This window comes from Rhinolophus sinicus, chromosome 3, assembly GCF_057876585.1.
Source record: "Rhinolophus sinicus isolate RSI-liver-muscle chromosome 3, RSI-T2T, whole genome shotgun sequence".
NCBI classification, from domain to species: Eukaryota; Metazoa; Chordata; class Mammalia; order Chiroptera; family Rhinolophidae; genus Rhinolophus; species Rhinolophus sinicus.
The window spans coordinates 149,536,697-149,558,986 of NC_142503.1; the positions used below are offsets into that span (position 1 = coordinate 149,536,697).

Below are 22,290 nucleotides of genomic sequence, written 5' to 3' on the forward strand. Positions count from 1 at the left end.
TAGTAGTCATATTAATTTATAGCTATTGTCACACCTATACTTAAAATTTCTAGTTTTGAGTAAAAGGTCATGATATAAATAATGTTTGTCATCCCTGTATAATTCAACATTTTATCTTATATTGTATTTCGCCTATTTATTTTCTAATGACAAACTTCCCTAAGCAAATTCTTATATGATCAGGACCCTCGTCATTACACAAAAAAAGGAAATATTCAAGCTTTTTAAAAAGTACAAATTAATTTTTTCATCTGTTAAGAGTTGAAAACAATTCTAAATTTTTGCTAATAACATTTTTGCTATAACATGAGTTGTTATCAATAATCATTTTTAAACCATTTTCCAATTTCAACATGCTTGTGTTGGGGAAAGGGGCTAGAATCCAAATGATCCTGGAAGTAAATAGTATTCAAGCTAAATGCCACTCTTCACCATTTATAAAATCAAACATTTAGAGTTCTTCGTAATTAAAATCAAACATTTAGAGAGTTCTTTGTAATTATTTTAAAAAAATCAAAGCAGAACTCTCATGAGCTAAAGCAATGCTTCCTCTAAGCACAGAACAGAAAACCACTAACCAAACTTTATGACTAATAATAGCTTTCATATACCATTTTAAATTTGGTAAGGAAAGCTTCCCTGTACTAGAAAGACAGGATTAGTTTAAAAGATTATTACTAAAAGTCGAGTCATAGACTAAAGATCAGCATCACCAGGGAGCTCACTTAGAAATGTCAAGTCTTCTGTCCCCCACAAACTACTGCATTAATCGCTGGCAGCAGAGACTAGCTTTTTTCAGGAATGCTTGTGCAAACTGAAGTTTGAGAAGCAGTAGCCCTACCTAGCACTGATAGATCCAAATTAGCCAACAAACCAGGTTAATGGTCACACGGTCACCCTCAGATACAAGGTAACTCTCACCCGCACAGCACGTATATATGAGAAAAATACTCTTGACTAGCTATAACCCCCAGAAAATATCCTCAGAAGATTTCTAATAGTCAATTAGATCTATATAAAGTTAATAACAATATAGAAATAAATCTAAGAGAAAAAATGGTTAAGACTTTTATTACGATACAGTGAAAACCTAAAGTATGTTTTAAAATCTCACTACCTTGTAAAAGGATGGCATAATTATCAAAACTCATTAAACTATTCTCTAATAGGTGAATTTTATTGTGTATATATTGTACCTCAATTTATACACAATAATAATCCCTTTGACTGTATTTTCTAAATAATCTTTTTTTTTATTTATTTTTTAAATTTATTGGGGTGACAATTGTTAGTAAAATTACATAGATTTCAGGTGTACAATTCTGTATTACATCATCTATAAATCCCATCGTGTGTTCACCACCCAGAGTCAGTTCTCCTTTCATCACCATATATTTGATCCCCCTTACCCTCATCTCCCCCCACCCCAAGCCCCTTACCCTCTGGTAACCACTAAACTTTCTAAATAATCTTGATTCAGTATAAGTAACAACTTTACTTCCAAAGAAATGCAAAAGGAACAGTTTCCTAAACACCCATCAGTATTGATGGTATGACTACTATTTAAGACACTAGAATAGAGGTTAATGATACAATAGGAAAGAAGGCAAATTGCCCTGAAGTTCACAGTAGGGGGCAGGCGGGGGAGGGAGTCAAACAGCAGCTGGCACAGAATAAATGCCTAATAAATATTTGTTAAACGAATGAATACATCAATAGTGACACATAAAAAGTTTTGTGGTTTCAGGTAGTAGGAATAGCGGCCATCTACCAGTTAGTTCATTTCAGTTAAGAAGGTCCCCACTGCCTTGCTCCAGGCAAAGCAAAGAGTAAGATAGAGAAGAATTTTCAAGAAAATAAGAGTTGAAGGAGATGAAAAAGTAGTTAGGAATTAGATATTTAAAGGTCTTATGTTCTTCAGAAAGGTTGAACTTCATCCTATTAACATTAAGAAGGCAAAAGATTTTAGGCCAAAAAACTGACCTGGCCAGGTAGGCCTACTCTAACAACAGAAGGAAGGAAGGATTGGAAAAAATGAGGGTGGGTGGGGACTGCAGACAGGAGACCAGCTATGATGCTATCACAATAATCCAGCTGTTCTTCCAATGGTTATTATTTAATGCCAATAAATCTATATAAAATATATAATAAACTCAAGCATATCTTGTAACAAGTCTTCACTGTCTTATCCATTGTACAGGAATGAATTGTTATACCAGCTTTTTTTCCTGAAAGTTTTTAAATCATCCTTCAAAACCTAAGTGAAATGTCATTAATACAACACCTTCCTATTTCTTCTTGAAAGAATTTGTTCTTACCTCCTCTGTGCTCATAGTCACTTGTTTATCACACTAAATTAGGTCAATACATCTCTCCCACTAAATTGTGAAAATTAAAGGACTTTTCCACAATACCTAATATTGACAACTTAGAAATAATGATTACTTGAATACTTCATAAGTGCAAATCATGTTATGAAGCACTGTAAGTACATTTTCTTTAAAAATCACAGTAAGTTTCTTTTCAAAAAAAGGGAACTGAGGGTCAGGTTAAGTAACCTGCCCAAAGTCACAAAGGTAACAAATAAATGATGAAGCTTGAATTCAAACAGAGATTTGTCTGATTTTTCACCACCAGCTTGCCATACTTCTTAGCAAATAGCAAACTCTACTAGAAAAATGGATATTAAAATATTTATGACTGTTAATTGTACTACATGCAGAAAAAGAGCCTTCTTATATGTCATGTTGAGGAATAATATCAGTATTACACAGCAATTCATTTGGATTTTTTTAGATGACTTATATTGCTACCTATGCTATAAGCAAATAAGGTGCAATAAAACAACCAATCCCAAATAATGCTTTTTTTAAAAAAATCACTTTAAAATTACATGTTTAATGATGCTCTTCTTTGAAAGAGTCTTATTCCAAATACGCTCCAACTGCATTAAGATTTTGGAATATCCTCTTTTGAGATTTTATTTAAAGCCTTTTATAATTACAATAAATAATGACTATCACTGTGTTTACAATGTGGTAGGTGACATGAATACAAAGAACCCCGTCTTCTCAAGGAGATCTACAGACACAAACAAATATAATAAAAAGCATAACAGATGAATGGTACAGAACTCAAAGTAAGGAATGATCCCTGTGAGTGGCGGTGGTGATCAGACGCTTCAAAGAAAAAGGTAAACGGAAAGAAAGGGCAGGGCATTCCAGGGACTCACAAAGAATAAGGAAAAACCACTGTTAAAAATGAGCATAGGAAGAAACTTTACTCTGGAGAAGAGTAGTTAATTTATGGGGGTGGGACTCATTATCGAATGGATTGGGCAGACAGACCAGAGGGAAAAAGACCAATTGTGAGTACAAAGGCAATATGAGATGGGCATTAAAGGTACTCATCTGGAGAAAATGCAACTTCTGTATATATAGAACTCAAGCCTATATCAAGAATCCAAACTGAGGAGAGGTATTGGTGGGCCATTCAATGGGAGATACCAAAGGCAGCTGAGTGAGGCAAGGGTACTGGTGAAATCGAGCGAAAGGAAAAGGGGACCTACCAAATCCTAAGAGTGGCAATGGAAGCTTTTTGCTCCATAAGAAGCTCTAACAACGAGTAAAAGCTTACATGTGTGATGATGATAAAATGCAGGGTTGAGGCTCGCTGGGAACTGGGAAAAGGGTATAGAGAGAGTGAAGCTAACTAGAAATATTTTGGAATAGAATGGATTTGGAAGTGCTACAGGACAAGGACAGGTGGGAAGCCTACGATAAATTGTAGAAGGAAGGGTGGGATGATCCCTGGTTTAAGAAAACAAAATATTTTCCAACATGATCCCTTGTAAGTTAGGGGCATAATTAAAGCCCCATTTTGGTTAGTCACATATTTGTCACAGAATAAGAGACATTCCACACAGGAGTGCAGAGAGAAAGGATGCCTGAGGCCTGCTTTAGAGGAGAGGGAAGGCAGTGTGGCAGAATGCAGAAGGCGGAATCTCAGGAAGCTATGATGCACACTGGCAGATTCAGAGACGTTCATGAGCCAAGAAACTTGGGACAGTGAGGTGTTTCCAGCGGGTGTTCCACAGTCACATATGATGCCCTGAAAGAGTATTTAGGTGGTAGTTGTGTGAATGCTGCAGATTATGATGTTTGGCTTATTTATGTTCTTATTAGATGCCAGAGAGTCAAAGGTAAAAATATCTATAAAATAATTAGAAATACAGAGTTGGAACTCAGAGGATTGAAATGGGAAGATTTAAAGTTGAAAGGTAAAAGTGACAGTGATTAAATTACCAAGAAAGGAAATGTAAAGAGGCACGACTTGTTGAAGGAACAAAAAGCAATGAAATAGAAGAGTAGCCAAAAAGAAAAGAAAAATGGTAGTAACCGATTAACATAAGCTGAGAAGAGTTTCAAAAGTGAGTAACAACGTCAAAAACTCTGAAGTCATGTTCTAAGAATTTAAAAAAGTGAAAAAATGTAGTAGTAAGTACATGGCAAATAATCTTTAAAGGGGCAGGGTTAGTGGGTAGGTGGGAATGACACTTAAATTTAAGGGTAAAGAAATAAATCACAAACAAGCTATTAACTTTTTACAAATATAAAACAGTAAGAGAAAAACAAGATATAAGGAAAGTAGGCAGTAGGAATAAATCTCCTTCATTTTAAAAAAACACCTGAAAACGTCTGTAAGCAAAAGGTCCCTGGTTGAGAGAAGAGATGAAGTAGCAAGTTAACTGAATAAGGTTGTGGAAGAACTGGAAGAGATAAGGGACAAGGTTATCTTTGGAGAAGTGGAACATCTCTGATTTCTGAGATCAATGTCCGGATAAAGGTAACAGGAAAATAATTGATGTTGAAAAGATTGATTAAAAGGATGACCTCCAACTGAATAATTAGTAGGCCAGGTTAACAACTAACAGACTAAAATAAAATCTTTAGCATACTGAAAAATGTTTAAACAGACATTGACATAAAAATAAGGAAGTACTTAAAAAAGACAGGACCCAATCAAAGTTGAAGATCATGAAGTCAGATCTAGTGTTGATTGAATCAAGTGCCGTTTGGTACTCAGAACTGAGCATAAAGTTCAGAAGATGTTCAAGTCTCACCCTGGCCTTTGTGCCAGGTGAGCATGTCAAAAGGTGTAAAAGCAGCCATCAAAACGGATGGCCCTGAGGGTAAGGTTGACTATAAAGTTAGACGGATGCTGCTGGACTTTGGAAAAAGGAGTCAAAGCCCTGAAAGTGACAGGATAAACAGGAATTCAAGAGAAATAAACAGTATGTATGATCAGATTGAAACGCTATGTGGTTAAGAAAGGATACAATAACTTGAAAGTTGATGTGAAATGCTGGCACTAAAGAAGTCAAGGTACCATGAGATCAGGCTAATCACATCAAGGTGGGTGGGGTGTGTGTGGGGGCGGCGAGGGGGACTGTGAGAGAGGTGCTGAATGAAGTCATCAAAATGGGTGGGAGAATCCTTGAAAGGAATAGTTGATAATGACCAGAAAGTAACACAGGTCATGTTATGATCTGTAAGAAAATCACTTTTATTAGTTATACTTTAATTCTAACTTAAAAAAAATAACATAATCTGACTTTGAATAATCACCCTAACTGGTTTATATCTGAACAATTTTTGTCTATTTTTAAAAAATAAAATTCTACCCTGAAGGATTTCCCTACTAATGAGACACAAATAATGTAGATGAGACACAATAATTGTGAAGGTTCTCAGCACAGAGTAAATAATAGATACTCAAACAGAATCTAAGTTGAATTAATTAATGAAAAAGAATTCCAACAATCGCATCATGACTAGAATAGTCTTTCATTTCACTGACTGAATGCCAGGAAAGAATAGATGGTTTGATGGATGGATGGACAGACAGATGAGAGAGAGAGAGAGAGAGAGAGAGAGAGAGAGAGAGAGAGAGAGAGAGAGAGAAACAGATCCAATAAAGATCTTAGCATCACTGAAAAATCTTGGGAGTCTCTCATAGTGATTGCTTTGAAGAGAATAACACTCACGAAATTACATGTATTTGGAAAATGTATTTAAAACATTTAAAGTTTTATCTTTGAAAATAACGATTTTTGAAAATCCCATAGGAAAAAAGTTCCCAAAGAAAATCTATTTCCCTAAGAGACCTATCCTAATTTCATTAGTCTAAATGTTCTTCCAGTTTTAGTTACAGTAATTTTGAGTTACCATACTGGAAAATAGTACCAGGCATCATCCTAGAAGATCTCTACTGCTTGATGTTTTTAGTTTCTTGAAGAGAAAAATTGGCTTCTAATATATAACTGTTTTCAAAAACCAAACTTGCTGAATTATAGTTTAATTGATAATTATATATGTTTAACTCATCTTACCTCATCATATGATTTACATAGGATTTGCTACAGCTAGTGTTGTATCTGCAAAAACTACAGTGGACATACGTAGGAAAATGGTTTGCAAAATCTTTTATTTCGGAACAACACTCAATGCACTTGTGAACTCCCCGACGATACCTTATGGAGATAAAAAGAAACTGATAAAAATATATTTTAAAACAAAAATAATAAAGAACTTTACTAATTTTTTTGATTAAAGCAAAATTGTTTAAATTAACATTTAAACACAGACATAATCTGAAAGTCTGCTATGGAACAATAGCTAGAATAAGTATAAACAATCTAATATCAGTTAATGTTTGCCAGTGGAATAAAAGGGATTAAATTAACCAATTCAAGCATCACAAGATATAAGCACAACATATGATACCAGTATAATGGATGAATATTACAGAAAAAACATAGTAATTAACTACTACTCAACAGTTGGGAAAAAAATGCCTTTTTATTATTTGTTTGGCCTTTATGCCATAAGTGATAGGATAAAAATGTATGAGTGAGTTCTGTAATATAGGGTACATTTATATTAAAGATTTTACTTTTATATTTAAGGTTAAATTAGTATTGTCTATCAGGAATAAAAGATTACCTTAAGTTCCTCAATGCTGTATTGACTTTACTTTTTCTATTGCTACCAGCCAAAGTGCTTTGTTTTTTTTGCATATTAGAGATTTTTGATTTGAATTTAGATTTACTTCCATTAGGCTTACTTGCATTAGGTTTACTTGTACTGAATTTAGCTGTATTAGGTTTACTTGTGTTAGATTTTGTGGGATTTTTAGCAGTTGTATTTTTTGTCCTTGGAGGTGAGAGCTGAAGGGTAGACGTGTTTGCACTAATTGAAGATGTAGTTGAAGACCCTGATTGGAGAGGTCCAACTGAAGCTCGAATAGTAACCTACAAAAATGAAGATAATATTTACGTTAGAAAATTATTCCTTGAATCAGTATTAAAATATCACCATATAACCAAAGTTAAATAATCAACTATTTTGAAAAGAGCAAATATAAACTATAACTGGATAAGTCTTCCATTTATTTTAAATGTTTAAATGAAATCAATTTTGATATTCATTTACTTTTAGTATTACATTTTTGTGTTGATTATCAGTTATATGTTAACAGTTATTAATGGATAATTAGGAGTTAATGCAAATTGCATGAATATTAAAAGAGCACATTCCATACATAGCTATTTTTATGCTCTAATATAACTACAAAAATTCACATACATAGAGGTCAAAATTTAAATCTCAAAGCCTGAAAAATACCTCTAGAGAGGCCTGCGTTACCCTTTATTCTGCATTACCCACAGTAAAAGTGATCTCCTCTTTACAGGGCCTCATTGGGCAGAATTTATGTTTACAAAGGTTATGGGAGGGGTTACATCAATTCAATATACTTTATGGAGAGTTTAATGATATTTAGAATTTCCTTAAAGAGAACTAATATAAAGCTTATGATTTAGGATTCAGAAATTATATTAGTTGGTTGACAATGGAAAACACAATAGCCTACTAACATTCTCATTAATCATTTGACTATTCTCCCCCCATACATATTAGGAACAGCCTATGAGGAAGTCCTATGAAAACATGTGCTTTGGTATCACACAAAAGCACTGAACTAGGAATCAAAAGACTTGAAGTTAAATCTCATACTACTCCTTCCTAGCCATGTGGCCTTGAATAAGTAACTTATCCTCTTAAACTTCTTTATCTATAATATGCGGAAATGGAAATACCTGCCTTGTCTACTTGACCGGATTGCTGTATGAATTAAATAACAGAAACTATGAAAAAGCATACTGAAAGCCTAATCCTAAGGTGCTATAAAACATTTAGTATCGTTATTATTAATATTATTATTGCTATTATCATGAATAAGGGAAAATATGGGAGAGGACTGCACTGCTGCTTACATTAGTGTTTTGCATGTCTAGTCCCAGCATGGAATGAATGGACTGCAGGGAAGGATGCTGGATAGCTTCTCTTGCTCTAGGTCTTCAGAGCATGGCTTTATACTGTTTCAGTTAATTCAAATAACAGACATACCCACATTCAAAGGTAAGAACCCAAAGCCAAATATAAATGTTTTGGGAATTATTTCACTTTGGATTATCCATGCCTCTGTTTCCCTCCACTGGAGCAAATATTCAAGAGCTGACTGTATATAAAGAAGTCAGAAAAAACAGAGGTATATAAGGCAAAAAGGGAAAAGTAAATTATAATCATCAGTATGCAGTCAGACATGTGTTTGCTCACTTAAAACATAATCCTATCCAGCAGCACAGCTTGCTTCTCTGAAAGTAGACTTAGTAATAACAACTTCAATAAGTATCTAAGAACTCATGGCATTCAAGGCACTGTACCAGATGCTGAGGACGCAAAGATAAATAAAACATGATTCCTGATCTCAAATAGTTTAGTAGATAAAACCGATACATACACTGCCAACTGGAATAGCTCAAAAAAAGGCTATATAATATTGACACAACCCAGTGATCTAGGGAACAGTTAATCCAGTTGAGCTTTTTACAAAGGAATACCATTCTAGCAGAGCACACAGCACTGACAGAAAAACAATGGTTAGAAGGTTTTTTCTAAACATAAGAATGATAAAATCTAAAATTAGAGTCAATAAAAATCATTACCCATTTTTTAAAGTATTGTATTCAATAGATAAAACCAGACAGGAGTTAATTTCTATTATCATACAAAATATTAAAATACAACGTATTTGAACTCACTTTTGTTCCAGGAGGCAATCCTTCTAGTTGTTTAGGTTTTATAAATGTTCGATGATGCTGAGTCTTGTGATCCATTTTCTCTTTGCATGTCAAAAACTGCAGTCTGCATTTTGTACAACGATGTATTCCTTTTTTCTGAAAACAGAAAAAAGGAAAAATAATTTCTACAATCACAAATCCTGTGTCCTGAAACTGCTCTGATTTTAATGACACCAAAATAATTTTTTAAATAGTATTTTGTATCTTTCATCATAAATATTGGCAAGGTATTATTTCATTTTTTAAAAACACTGTTTGCATTAGTATTTGGGTTTCAAAAATGTCTGTTATTATACAGAAATTGAACATGAAAGTTGTATCAATTAAGTTCTAATGAAAGTTCGCTCAATAGTGGTATGAAAGCTCCTTTAATTATAAAGTATTTAGACACAAGATATTATGAAAATGAGCAATACTATGTTTTTATCCTAGAAAAAAGTAAATTCTTTTTAATTTTTGCTCTTGCATGTTGGTTAACAAGTTGGTAAAAGAAATTCATATATTTAACCAGACATTTCAAAGAACGATGTTAAAGAAATGGTTATGTAAAGCTGTGCTATATAATAAAACTTTCTGCAATGATGGAAATGTTCTAGAGCTGCACTGTTCAATACCACTAGTCACATGGTTATTGAGCAACTGAAATATGCCAAGTACAACTGAGGAACTGAATTTTTAATTAATTTAATTTTAAATAGCCACACATGGTTAGTGGCTACTATATTAAACAGTCTGAACATGGAGGGATAAACCAGAACAACTATTCCCAAACTACTCACTGGTTGAGACACCTTGACTGAATTGCTCCTCAAACCCAATCCTGTCATTATTCTATAGATGCGAAGCAGTACCCAAGAAAAACCTAAGCTATTTCTCCATAGCTAGTGACATTACCAGACTCCTAAGCCTGTATTTTTTTTTACTACATAGTATCGACTACAATCTTTACCTATATGTTCTCATTAACTTAAAAATTATATATATGGGGCCGGCCCGGTGGCTCAGGCGGTTAGAGCTCCATGCTCCTAACTCTGAAGGCTGCCGGTTCGATTCCCACATGGCCCAGTGGGCTCTCAACCACAAGGTTGCCAGTTCAATTCCTCGACTCCCGCAAGGGATGGTGGGCAGCGCCCCTGCAACTAAAATTGAACATGGCACCTTGAGCTGAGCTGCCGTTGAGCTCCCGGATGGCTCAGTTGGTTGAGCATGTCCTCTCAACCACAAGGTTGCCGGTTCGACTCCCGCAGGGGATGGTGGGCTGTGCCCCCTGCAACTAGCAACAGCAACTGGACCTGGAGCTGAGCTGCGCCCTCCACAACTAAGACTGAAAGAACAACTTGAAGCTGAACAGAACCCTCCACAGCTAAGACTGAAAGGACAACAACTTGACTTGGAGAAAAGTCCTGAAAGTGCACACTGTTCCCCAATAAAGTCCTGTTCCCCTTCCCCAATAAAAAATCTTAAAAAGACCAAAAAAAAAAATTATATATATGAACATAAAATTGTATGTATGTGCATACATATATAGAAATTAAACAATATATAAATACAAAAGAATGTTTTCTCTAAAGCTGCAATCTGCCAGATACACCATCATTTCCATTTAAATACAATCAATCATTTATAAAATTCAAGTAAGGTAATATACTGGCACACATTACTGGCACACAGCAGGCATTTCATAAATTTTTTACAAAGTTCAAAGTAATATAAAAATACATGAGCTAGTATTACTATTCCAGCCACATCTGAAGACTATTTTAGAAATGTGGTGCATTGTATTATATCATAGGTACAGGCAACTTAAACAAATTCACTTATACTTGGCTTAAGGAACAGAAAAAAAAAAAGAGAAAACCTGGCCAAGAAACAGATACCAAGACAACATGATAGAAAGAAAGTCCTCCAGAATCCAGTTCCCAGAAATCTTTTCTGTATCTATAATCACTCCTTTGGTTACCTCATCCAGTTTCATGGCTTTAAATACCATGTATCCAACTGTTTACCAGACATCACTACCTGATGTCTAATATACATCTCAAATCAATATGGACAAAATTGAATTCTGGATTTCCCCCCACATCCCTGTCCCTGTAAATGTGTTCTTGCCCCAGTCTTCCCCATATAACAGTATATAAAAAACTCCTTTCTTGCAGGTGCTTAAGACAAAAACTTGGTTGCTCTCTCTCATATCCCATATCCAACCCATTAACAAAACCTGTCCGCTTCACCTTCAAAAACTTTCATAATCTTTCCACTTTTCATTACCTCCAACCACTGCTACCATACTGGCCCAAGCCACTCACCTGGGCTTCTATAACAACCTCCTATCTTCTGCCTGTCATCTTCTTTCCTCCCCATGGTCTGTTCTTCCCATAGCTGCCAATAACCTTAAGACATGACAGATCTTTCACATGCTTAAAATGCTCTAATGGCTTTCCAAAGTCCTGATTCTGGTTTACAAGGCTCTACATAAACTGGCCCACATTTTATCGCTACAACCTTATCTCCTACTATTCCTCTTACTAGTTTACCCTGTTCTAGCCACAACTGGCCTCTTTGCCGATCTTTGAGTGCCCCAGGGATACACTTAACTTCACTGCCTATATAATGTTAACAATACCTCTCCCAGATTTCCACATGGCTTACTCCTTTATTTCCTTCAAAGAGACCCTTTTTTGACCACTTTATATACAGAACAGCAACCACTCCTCCACCCCCAACCCTCCCCAATCCTTGGCACTCCCTGTCCTCCACATTTCCTTTCACAGTACCTGTCACCAGCTAGCATGCATATACACTCAAATATAAGCACACATACACTTATTACCTCCCTCCACAATAATACAAAATCCAGACGGTACGAATTTTGTTTTGTTCACTGCTATATAATACCTAAAACAGCCCTTCGCACATAGTAAGGCAACCAATAAATATGTTAAACAAATGGATAGTACTCACTCTGGGTGGTGAACACGTAAAGCAATATATAGATGATGTATTATAGAATTATACACTTGAAACCTATGTAATTTTGTTGACCACTGTCACTCCAATAAACTAAAACAAAAACTGAAAAAAAATGGATAGTGAGGCAGAAAGCAAGAGACTGATAGAGAAAGTATATATGAATAGCAGGTACAATTTAACTAATTCAAAATATCTGCCATTCCATTCAATGAACATTTGTCCAGAGCCCCGAGACAGACTACGTTAATCTACTATTCCCTTAGTTGGACAAAAGTCTTGAACATCTCTCCTGTGTGTATATGCATTTCGATGTGCTAAGGGTGATAAAGATACAGTACATTTTTAATAATATGATGTTCAACAAAAGAAACAGTGATCTATTCGAAGGGCAGAGACATAATCGAACTTTTTGGCAAAAATACTACATTGTTGGAGAGACTTGAGGGATTAAAGGGTAATTCTGACTATATATAATTTCTGCCCTTAGACCTAATACCAATATGAAATCTGACTCGATGGTAGAGTAATATAAAGGTTGGGCTCTGAAGTGAAATCTTAACTCTGCGTTTTATTAGGTAATGTAACAATGGGCAAGTTACTTTCTCTAAAACTTTGTTTCCTTATCTATAAGTTAGAAATAATAATAGAGGTCTGACAATTAAGTCCATGAACTTATTGCAACAGTGTTGCTAACCTTTTTGTGATAGCAGAGGGATTATTCATTATGAATTTGTACCAACTGGACAGTTAACCAAGTTTACTATTTGGAAGTGCTGAAAAGGCTGCATGAAAAAGTTAAATGACCTGAACTTTTCACCAACAATTCATGGCTCTTGCATCACAAGCTCACACAGCACTGTCTGTGAGGGAGTTTTTAGCCAGTAAACAAATAACTGTATTGGAACACCCTCCCTACTCACCTGATCTGGCCCCCAATGACTTCTGTCTTTACCCAAAGATAAAAGAAATATTGAAAGGAAAATATTTTGATAACATTCAGGACATCAAAAGTAATATGATGACACCTCTGATGGCCATTCCAGAAAAAAGTTCCAAAATTGCTTTGAAGGGTGAACTAGGCGCTGGCATCAGTGCATAGCTTCCCAAGGGGAGTATTTTGAAGGTGACCATAGTCATATTCAGCAATGAGGTATGTAGCACTTTTTCTAGGATTAGTTCACGAACTTAATTGTCCGACGTCATGTACCTAGGATGACTGTGAGGCTTAACCAAAATACATACAAAGCACCTACTGTTGCTATAAGTGATTGTATATCTTTAACTGCTTGCTTTTTATTAAAGATCTAATGAGCATATTTAATACATCTGAAATCACTTTCACTATCTTAAAAGTCATACAAACTGTGTTGTTAGCTCTAAAACAAATCACTGGAGACTTAATAATAAAACCTCTTAAAGAAAAGTTACAACCGAAATCTTCAGAGATAATAAAATGAACCACAGAGTCAACAATTCTTATTGTCTAGTATCACACTAATAATGTGTCATCTCAATTACAAGTTCATAATCCTGCTCAGCTAAGGTTTTCTAGCCTTTTGTAAATAATTACGCAAATCGTAAAGACCTGAAGGGTGCCTGATGATCCTTTTATTAATAGATTTTCCCCTCTTTACTACTGGCTACCTATATTCTAGATATTCCACACCAAAAAAAAAAAAAAAAAAAAAAAAATTGGGCACCTATAACAAGTTAAGATATAAAACTCAGGGTAATAAAAACTGATTATAAATCACATAAGCCACACAGTGGGCCCACACATCTCTTTCATAATTATCACTCTTCCCATATCTACATCTTACTCTGGAGCTTAGTAAAGCATACAGGAAAAATTATGTGAAAAGACCTATAATGAAATAGAACTACGGTCTTACTTTGCCCTTCAAAATTAAAGGCCAAAAATGAAATAGTGAGTGCCAAGAATAGAGTTTCCCAAACTCTGTTCCTCAAGAAACATTAATAGGTATTCTGCAAATAAAGGATTCAATAGCCAAATAGGTTTGAGGAATAATATAATACATATTACACTTGCTTAGAGATTTACAAGGTATTAGCATTTTAAAAGCTCTGAGAAGTCCTGTTTGAAAAGACAGACAAATAAAACTTTAATTTTGTGAATCCAGGCATTTACCAAATTTATTTACCAGTAACAATTTGGGGGTAAACATCTATTAACACGTGATAGAACACTGTTAAAGAAACCTAGAATAGGAAGGTGTTGCCAGAACTTCTCAAGGATAGGTAGCATCCCAGTCACATCACAGGTGATTCATTCATTGGGAAATTCTACTTTTATGATATTTTCCAATTAAAAACCATTAATATGATTTCATAATTATCTAATGACTGAAACTGAAAGCAAGGTGAGCAACCAATGCTGAATAAACTGGAATGGCAATTTAATAAATAATAAATAAATGTAATGAGCTGATTCGCAAGGTGTCAAAACTTGATTATATGATCAGATTCAGTACATCTATCGACTTCCGGGTTTGGCAACGGCACTGTAACTCTTTCAAGCACTGAAGAACAGAATCAGTGTTGCATAAAAGTTTTCAACCCAAGTAAAGGACGGTTTAACTGCTTCAGGAAAAGAACCGGCAAGCAAAATATCAGAATTCAAGAAAAGGGTATAAGCATAAAATTATGTAGCAGAACTGAAAAAAGTCATCCACAAAACAAGTTATGACCTAAACATAGTTCTTTGGCAGAGTTCATACATCCAGCAGTAAGTGTCATTACTCTTTCCTTTATCACTGGCAGCTATAAAAGACCACTACTGGTCAATGATGACAATACGTCTTCTCATAATAAGGGGGCTATAAAGTAGAAATAACGTTGGAAGAGAAAGAAGAAAATAATATTATGAGTCCTCAATCTTTTCTTTCAGTTCAAATTCATCATTTCCCCTGCTCCTGTTAACTGTCTTCAAAACATTCTCATACAGACTCTTAGACCCTGAAATATCTGATCTTTTGGATATTCCACTTACCTTCCCTTTTTCCCTTCAATCCTAGGTTTCCTATTTCTAGCTGTGTTTCAGATTTTTCATTTATGTGCTAAAACATCACCAAAAAGGAAACAAGAAAAAGAAGTGGAAGTTTCACAAGTAATTCAGCACAAACTGCCAATTAATTGTGTCATTTGGAACAACGTTGCTTTCCTTATAGAACAAATATACTATCGTTCTAAATTGTAATCTATCTTTTCACTAAAAGAACATGAACAAATAAGAACTGGTAGTCTCACCTGATGCTTCATATAATGATGCATATAGGGTGTTGCAATTTTAATAACTTTGAGGCAAAATGGGCACAGCAAATTCTTAGTGTTTTCATGGCATGTTCTAAAATGAGTTTCTACATCAGAAAATGATGATGATCTATAATTGCAAACCTACAAATAAAAAGGTTTAGTTTAACTTGAAAATTTATGATATACAATTACAAAGTAACAACGGTAAGTCATTTGTTCAGAAGAACATTATGTACTATTAAGTCAGCTATGATGTCTGCACAACCTAGAATCTCAGTAGCACAAGCACCAAAAGATAATCTTTGAGAAGGAAACGTCTCTTTCAAAGTTTAGGAGTATTTTCCAAAATATTACTAGATTCCCTTCTTTTTATTAGATCTTTTTATCTATCACACCCTATCCTGACTTGAATTTTCAAGCTCTGTGACACCTCTTGTCCTATAAACTTTTTTCTGCTACATAAAACAACATCCTCCTTTAGATTATAAATGGCTTCCAGACTATGGCAGTGGCAATTTATTTTTATTTTGCTTTCCCATTCCTTCAAATACTGGAAAAATACTAGTCCCAAAGCATTTGGTAAGGTTCTCTATATCTAAAATCATTTCATATTTCTTTTGTATGCCTACATTCTTCCCTATATGGTAAGATAAGTCCACGCGTTTGTTTTTCTTCCACAGGGCTTTCTTTGTCCAGTATAGGGGTGGGCAAACAGTGGCACCTGGGCCAATTCCAACTTTACTGATCCCACATACAATGCATGAGTTATACCACAGAACTTTCTACTAATAAATTCTTTACATGAGGAATTTTAATTTTAGTAACCAATTTTATCTAAATGGTTAGAAAAATAAAAGAATATATTTCATGACACATGAGAATTACATGAAATTCAAATTTCAGTGTCCATGAATAAAGTTTTACTGAAACACAGCCACAACCAATCATTTATTGATTATCTATGGCTGTCTTTGTGCTACAATGGTAGAGTTGTGATTAGTTGCAACACAGACCATATGATCCTCAAAGCCTGAATACCTGGCCCTTTATAGAAAAAACTTGCTAACTCCTAACCTAGTATGATTAAATCTTATAATCAAAACAACAGAAACCAAACAAACACTAAGTACACAATAAAATATGTGTGTACCTGGCAAATATATGGCATTTCACCGGGTTTATGATTGTCCTTCATATGTTGCAAAAGAATATGCTCTGTTTCAAATGATAATTCACAGATTTTGCAAATGGCTAAAAGTGGGGGGAAAAAGATATTACACCATTTCAAGATATATACACACACAAACATTGAATCATATTGTACACCCGAAAATAATTTTATATGTCAATTATACCTCTATTTTTTTTTTTAAAAAGTGTCCTCTTGAGGCCAAGATACACACACACACACACACACACACACACACACACATATGTACATATATATATTTCATTTTACACATCTATATCAGCAACAATATTAGAATTGGTGGTGGTGAAGAGTTGTATAGTTAACTGTGTTCTAAGCACTTGACTTCAATTAACTCACTTAATTCCCATAACAACATTATAAAGCAGGTATTTCTATTATCCCCATTATTCAAATATTGAGTAACTTGCCTGAGATCACATGGCTATTAAGAGGCAGAGGTGGAATTTGAACCCAAGCTATCTAGCTCCAAAATCTATGATTTTAACTACCATTGTAGTTAACATTCTTACTGAAATTTAAATAAAGGTTGCTGATTTCATACTTGAAACCTATGATCTGAGGCTTCTAATTTAGTTCTGCACATACAATACACAGATTATGGTATTTACCTTAATGAATTACTTACAAGAGGAGCTTTAATTTTTGCAACTTATTTTATTTAAAAGTTTATATTAGTTAAAACATAACTCTTTCAATTTGCCCTCAAATTCCAAAGTCTTATTCTTATTTTTCTAATGGGCTTCTTAAGTTTTTCTCAGAATTAATATTGTTAAAAATCAGTAACATTCAATATTTAAATGAAATCATAACTTACTAGAAAATTCATGGGGTGTGTGAGTACTTTCAATGTGACACTGCAGTTGAAATGGCGTGGGAAATTGACGGTAGCAGTGCTGGCAGGTGGTGTGGTTTTCCCAGCTCTCACTGCTCTGCTTCTCAAGCTCCAAATGGTGTTTCATGTGGTTCATAAATCTATAAATGATTGTCAACAGGTGCAAAAATTCAGATTTAAAAACAAAAATCTCACAAATAAATACCTGAATTTAAATCTTAAAATATAGATGTATTACTCAAAATAAAATCTCAAAAGCCTGAAAGTCTTCTAGAAAAGTGTGCACTTTAAACAATCCCTTTCATTAAGTGGGATAAGGAAATCTTTTCATTTCATCTTCATTTTAAAAATTCATTAATTTAATTAATCTGAAATATCACTAATTTGCTCTTATTAATTTCAGATTATTAAAAAGTTTTCTTAAGATAAAACAGCAGGCTTTCTTTCCATACATGAAATACAATTCACATGTTTAAATAAACTACTGAAAGGAAGGAAACCCTACCACCAAAAGCAGCTACAGAGTCACGAGAGGTATATTTTAAGGCCGTGAAGATATACTAATAAATCCCAAATGCTTAAAAGACAAATTACTGGTATTTTTACTTGTGTTCTTGGTTTCTAAATGCATGTAATAGCAATTTTAATGCCTACAATTACAAGAACCTTTTGTTTTATTTAATGATACTGGTTTACTGTTAGCACAGGCTGTTTATTTTAACTTGCAGACTGTGCCTTTTGTAGGCAATGTCCATTTTTCAGTTTTACATTCTGCTATTTCAGCTTCCCTACAAGGTTTCTTATGAGCAGGAACTATGACCTTTAACAGCAGAGAGTGCAATATAAATGGGAACACCTATTTAAAAGGGCTTACTGAAGCTTTTTGCTAAATTTGAAAGTAAAGTTACTCAATCAAAATAACAATTTTTAGACTGGGGCAACTATTAACAATTACTCACTTTGAGTCCCTAAAGGAAATAATCTTGAAATGAAGTGATAATGTCATCAATCTGCATAGCAATCATCATGAAGGTCATAACATTTATCTCTTTTTCACACCTCTAGAACACTACTTCTGTTTACAACAGGTTATGGCACGCCTTTTTGTCCACCTTGGGTTTTAACTTCAGCTCTACAAACAGCTATAGAAAAATCTTAGTGTTGGCTAAACATTTACATATAGAGAAAAGATCACGAGCCATTAAACTTTCAGCTCACAACTAAGCAATTAAAGTATATCTATATAAAATAATTTCTTAACTAGCATGCTTTCGCTCAATTATTATATGAGCCCCCATCAGGAGCGCATACTACTTCAACCAACAGAGGGAAATGAGGAAACAAAAACCAAACTTCTTGAAATTATGTTCACAGAATAAAATAAACCTAAGTGTTTTGGTGACACTCAATGTAGGAAAAAAAATACCATATCAAATATGTTGATAAAACAGAGAGTAGAAACCTAAATCTATTAGTTTCTTATCATTGTCTACAAATATCAACTTGCTTTTCCAGTTTTCACTGTTAAGGTAAAATATGATTTAACATACATATAATTTCTTTGATTATGAAGTGTTTCATTAAGATTATATTTACTAAACAATCAGTATTTCAAAAAATGCTCAATTCCTGGAATGTCTTTATATTCTGATACTCTACAAATATGTAACTAGTCTTTTGGAACATTATCAAAACAGGAGATTTTCTATTTCCATATGTTTAATACTAAATTGGCTAATCTTAAAGGAAAAGCCAAAAACTGTTGCTGCAATAACTTCTAATATCATATATATAACATTAGGTAAAAAGGAACTAAGTCAGTGCATATTTATGCAATTTACCATATTTACTAACATAATTTTTCTGGTGCATTTCATTATTAAAATGGTAAGAATATGGAAATAGGTGACAGAGTTCAATTGTAATATCATTTCAGTATTATATCACAAAGTATAATATCCTTTCTGCTAAACTATTAGGTTGGTGCAAAAGTAATTGCGGTTTAAAAAAAACAAAAGTAACTAGTTTAAAAGGTTAAAAATAATTGCAAAAACCACAATTACTTTTGCACCAACCTAATACGAGGGCCATTATCTATTAATGGCTGTTAAAGTTTGATAAGAAGAGATAAAGAAATGTGAAAACTCATATGAAATAATATATGTGAAAGAATTTTGAAAACTATTACATAAAATACTACCATAAACGAAGCATTAATAATTGCTATAAAAGTGTATCACAGTGTTTTTTTATTCTTTTTGGACTCAAGAACTCACAATAAAATAAATTCTGGGTTTAGAAGTAACTTATTGGTGCCTAAGAATGCTAATTACAAATAATATTTATCAAGGGTAAACATAAAAAGGCATACATATATGTCTGTATACAGACACACACACACACCCTCACATAAGAGAGGTACAATGATGTCTGCAACTTACTTTGAAATGCACACACATACACACACACAAAATAGGTTGAAGGAAGGATGAATAAATACATGATGAAGCAAGCACAGTAAAATGTTAATGGTAGAATCAAGGTGATAGTATACAAGTGTCCACTGTAAAATTTTTAAAACTTTGCTGAATGTCTAAAAATCTATTATAATAAAATTGTGGAAAAACAACTTTACCTAATGTAAATGTAAAGCTATATAACCAATGGAAAATATCAATCAATATCTCGTTACTTGGTTCTTGCTACTAACTTATTTAAAGGATGACAGCTAATAGTTTGCCATGTAACTCAAAGATTCCAAGGTATGAGTTCCCAAAATTTAAAGCATACATGTATAAAATCTTCAAAACTCCACTGAAAGTAAATTTCTATTTTTTTTAAAGGGGTTAAATTTTAAAATAAAGCAGACACACTTCACTTTTTCTGCAAGGTAAATGTTCTAAAAATTGTAAGTATCAATTGAAAGATTTGAGCATTAAATAAGATTAGTATGGTGGAGATCAAGTTGGACAAAACATAAATAAGTGGTTTTTCTTGTGATGTAAAGAAAAATAAAATTCAAAAGCAGCTAAAAATAAAAATTATCTCATGAAAATTCCTAAATCACTGATAATATAGGGAAAAAGAGTTAATTTAGCTTTATTTGAAATACTGTTCATCCTTTCTTAAGTTATCTTAAAGAAATACAAGAGGATTCTGGAGTCAACTCAAAATACAAGAAAAGACACGAGCTTTTCAACAAGAAAATCTGCCTTTGTTTGTAGTAGAAAGTGTTAAAATCTAGAATGGCACAGAAAAATGCAAGATAAAGATACAACATTTATATCTTTTCAATTTTCAAATAGAAGTAAAAACAGCATTTCAATTTTCAAATAGAAATAAAAATAAGTACTTACATACCTAATATTATTTTTAAGAATTTTCAAGCAACTGAAGCATTTAAAGGTTGTGTGAGTCTTCTGTTCTTCCTGGACATCTCCTTCGTGTTTTCCATAATAAAAGTCATTAACTAACATGATCAATTTTCCTTTCTCTGAATCAATAGTCTTATTTTTATTTGCCGTACTTGAAAGCTCTGTTTTAGCCAGTCCCAAAAAATCATTTATCATGTCTGGACAACAGTACTGAAAGAGAAAAAAAAGAAGCCTTATTTATCTTTTAAAAAAACGATACCAAAAAATGATTCTGTGTTTACACCTAAGATCAGACCATTTAAAACTATACTTGGTAATATATCTGGAAAAGAATCACCAAGTTTGTGGTGTATATACATAGTTTAAAAAACTAGAACAATAAATATCTAGTATCTTAATAAACAACAACAAAAATTTTTTTAAAGAAAACCTTGAAACCACGACTTGGCTACAGATCTAATAGCTTTTTCCTTGCAATTTTACTTTTCAGATGTAAAATTTTAATAATAATTTAAATATTTAAATTAACTAAACTAAAACTAAAAATCATTCATTTGATGTCCATGTCAAGATAGAATATAGAAAGAAAATGTAGTTTATATCCATAATGTATATGTTTAATTATCAAGTGACAGAATAAATTTCATATCATCTGGTAGGAATTGGATATTGAACACAGCTAACCTGCCATTCCCCAAAACATGGCACTAGAAAATGTCTGGGGAAAAAAGAGTCACCGGTTATACCTTGCAAACTTCAACAGTTACATCTTGACAACTAGAATAATTGAATATTTGAAGGGAAATTTAGTTCCTCATGATTAAAATCAAGATGTTATATAACCTGGTTTTAGTGTGGAATGCTTTCATACATAAGCTTTTTTTTCAACAAGATATAACTAATTAATTTATTTACATAATTTTCAGTTATACAACCTCTCTAGGGCTGCTTTTCTCAGAGAGCAATCCAAAAAAAAACTACAAGTGCTTTTCAAAATGCTAATTCCTGGGCCCACTTCAGAACAATAAACCACAAGGTCTAAAGAGAGGCCAAAGATATCTGTATTTTTTAACAAGGCACCCAGGTAATTGTTTTCCAACTTAAACCAACTGACTCAAACTTGTTCTAAATGTGTCATTTAGTAAATTATTAGCAACATAAGAAAATTTGAAAATCTAAACACAATTTCTATTCCATTTCTAAGATAACAACATCTACTTCCTCTCCTGCCACATTGAAATGTTAAATCACTGGTGTAACTTTCTGTGTCACATGGGCCTTTATCCAAGACAGACCTATACAATTTCCTTCACTTGCACTTATTTTGTTCACTTGTCGATTTTGTAACCTATTAAAAAAACAAAACAAAACAAACAAACAAACAAAACCCCCACAAAATCTAAAATAGACCCAAAAGAGAGGGGGA

At 33.5% G+C, this 22,290-nt stretch overlaps 1 protein-coding gene across 11 annotated transcripts in view; it reads right to left on the reverse strand.

The window, feature by feature from the left end:
- The window catches only part of ZNF280D (zinc finger protein 280D), a 105,024-nt gene that overhangs the window by 36,907 nt on the left and 45,827 nt on the right, over positions 1-22,290 (reverse strand). For all 11 annotated transcript variants that reach the window (XM_074327703.2, XM_074327704.2, XM_074327700.2 and 8 more), the window contains 7 exons: positions 20,851-21,074; positions 17,473-17,630; positions 16,596-16,696; positions 15,440-15,586; positions 9,164-9,298; positions 7,005-7,312; positions 6,392-6,532 (listed from right to left, as the gene is read on the reverse strand). In XM_074327703.2, coding sequence (XP_074183804.2) covers positions 6,392-6,532; positions 7,005-7,312; positions 9,164-9,298; positions 15,440-15,586; positions 16,596-16,696; positions 17,473-17,630; positions 20,851-21,074 — 1,214 coding nt within the window. The remainder of the gene's footprint in view (positions 1-6,391; positions 6,533-7,004; positions 7,313-9,163; positions 9,299-15,439; positions 15,587-16,595; positions 16,697-17,472; positions 17,631-20,850; positions 21,075-22,290) is intronic.